The sequence below is a fragment of the Notothenia coriiceps genome, unplaced genomic scaffold (assembly GCF_000735185.1).
Source record: "Notothenia coriiceps isolate Sejong01 unplaced genomic scaffold, NC01 NC01_scaffold00015663, whole genome shotgun sequence".
Lineage (NCBI taxonomy): Eukaryota > Metazoa > Chordata > Actinopteri > Perciformes > Nototheniidae > Notothenia > Notothenia coriiceps.
In genome coordinates, this window is record NW_011348364.1 from 1 (window position 1) to 1,655 (window position 1,655).

The window sequence follows — 1,655 nt, forward strand, 5'->3', positions numbered from 1 at the left end:
CCTCAACAATGGAATTATGATCAGGGGAAATGGCCATGACATGGGACCTTTAACTCATTGGCGCTATGAAGCATCAAACTGGCAGAATATAGCAAGTGTCCTTTATTTTCTTTCTTTAGCCCCAGGTGGAACCTTGTCGGACGACCTGACCCGGACAGAGTTTTGCCTCTTCAAAGCACAAGAGGACATGGAGACCATGCAGGCATATGCCCAGGTGAATACCTTCAATTTCCTGCTAATGTTTCACTTTTATCATTGCTTCTTTTATCATTGTATTTTTTTTTTATATATATAAATATGTCTTATGCTTCCTGTAGGTCTTTAACAAGCTCATCAGGCGTTACAAATACTTGGAGAAAGGTTTCGAGGAGGAGATTAAAAAGGTTTGTCTATGGTAGTGCATCTTTACAAGAACACAACCTGTCTAGGTCCATTTAAAACCATGTTATTCCAACTCAAATGTAAAAAGTTTGCTCATATTTCTGACTCGATTCAGCCTTGAGAATGTCTTTATATATTTGTTTCTCTTTGTCAGCTGCTGCTGTTTCTCAAGGGCTTCACCGAGTCTGAGCGCAACAAGCTAGCCATGCTAACAGGAATTCTGCTTGCCAAAAGCAATCTGTCTGCAGCTATTCTCAGTAGCCTCTTCAATGAGAACCTGGTCAAAGAAGGTACATACTCTTCTTTCTGCAGGCATGCATTGTTTGTTCATTGTTTTGTTTTTTTATGGACTGAGATGAAATAATACGATGAGAAGAGGGTCGATTCACATCATTCTGTGTTGCTCTTTTGCCTTTACTTTACCAACATCTTGATGATTTATTCAGTTATAAAACATTTCGAGGTTAAAAGTGAACATCTATGTCAGGTTACACACTTATATGTCTCATCCTAAATCTATTTCAAACATAATCCAGCAATGAAACAACCAACATTCAATTCAAGTTTGAATATAATGGGAGAGAAGTAAATGCTAAGACATATTTCATTTATTTTTAGTTGACGCTAAACAACATTACCTCAATTGATAGTTATCATTGGAATCCACGCTCCAACACATTGTAAGTGATATATTAAGAGTTCGGACAAATCTCTAAGCAGTTGAACAATCATACAGACAGAGGGTGAAAAGAGGTGCTCCAGCACAGGCAGTATGAGAAATAAAGGCATTTTTGAACATTAAAGCATGTTAACATGTCACAGTAGAGGCACAAGATAAAAATATGAACCTGGAATTTAGCATAAAATATTCTCCTTAAAATGTAAGTTGTACATAATGATGGCTTGATGTTTTAGGGCTTTTTCCTTGAGCTCCCCTTCAGAGTTTCTGTTAGAATTTTCACTTTGTTATGTATTGAGCTTTAAAACAAATATATATGATTCGATATTAAACAAACTAATTATAGTAGATTACATTATTCAAAAGTGTACAGTGACTTATAACACGGGAATAATAAACGGAGCGCTCTCTCCCTCTCCTGACAGCCCGTCGGTATCATGCAGCTCGCGGATCCAGTAATGAGTGACCCGACAGTACAAATGAACATAATATAACTAGTTTAGGTAGTTTGAGAGGTAATTAAAATAGCTACGTGTGATATTTTAACCTGAAGTGTGTTTTGCTCCGCTCACCGCTACAGGTGATTACGCATAGC

At 37.3% G+C, this 1,655-nt stretch overlaps 1 protein-coding gene across 1 annotated transcript; it reads left to right on the top strand.

Moving 5' to 3' along the window:
• The first annotated feature begins 97 nt into the window (after nt 1–97).
• Nucleotides 98–745, top strand: LOC104949080 (basic leucine zipper and W2 domain-containing protein 1-A-like). Its single transcript, XM_010775363.1, has 3 exons — nt 98–214; nt 318–383; nt 536–745. Exons 1-3 carry the CDS (start codon nt 188–190, stop codon nt 743–745), a joined length of 303 nt encoding a protein of 100 aa, XP_010773665.1. The 5' UTR covers nt 98–187.
• The last annotated feature ends 910 nt before the right edge of the window (nt 746–1,655 follow it).

Excerpts from the sequence above, each read along its gene's own strand:
- LOC104949080 (XM_010775363.1), top strand. The coding sequence starts at position 188 with ATGGAGACCATGCAGGCATATGCCCAG. Across the intron at positions 215-317 it reads CCATGCAGGCATATGCCCAG|GTCTTTAACAAGCTCATCAG; the intron begins GTGAATACCTTC and ends TGCTTCCTGTAG. Across the intron at positions 384-535 it reads TCGAGGAGGAGATTAAAAAG|CTGCTGCTGTTTCTCAAGGG; the intron begins GTTTGTCTATGG and ends TCTCTTTGTCAG.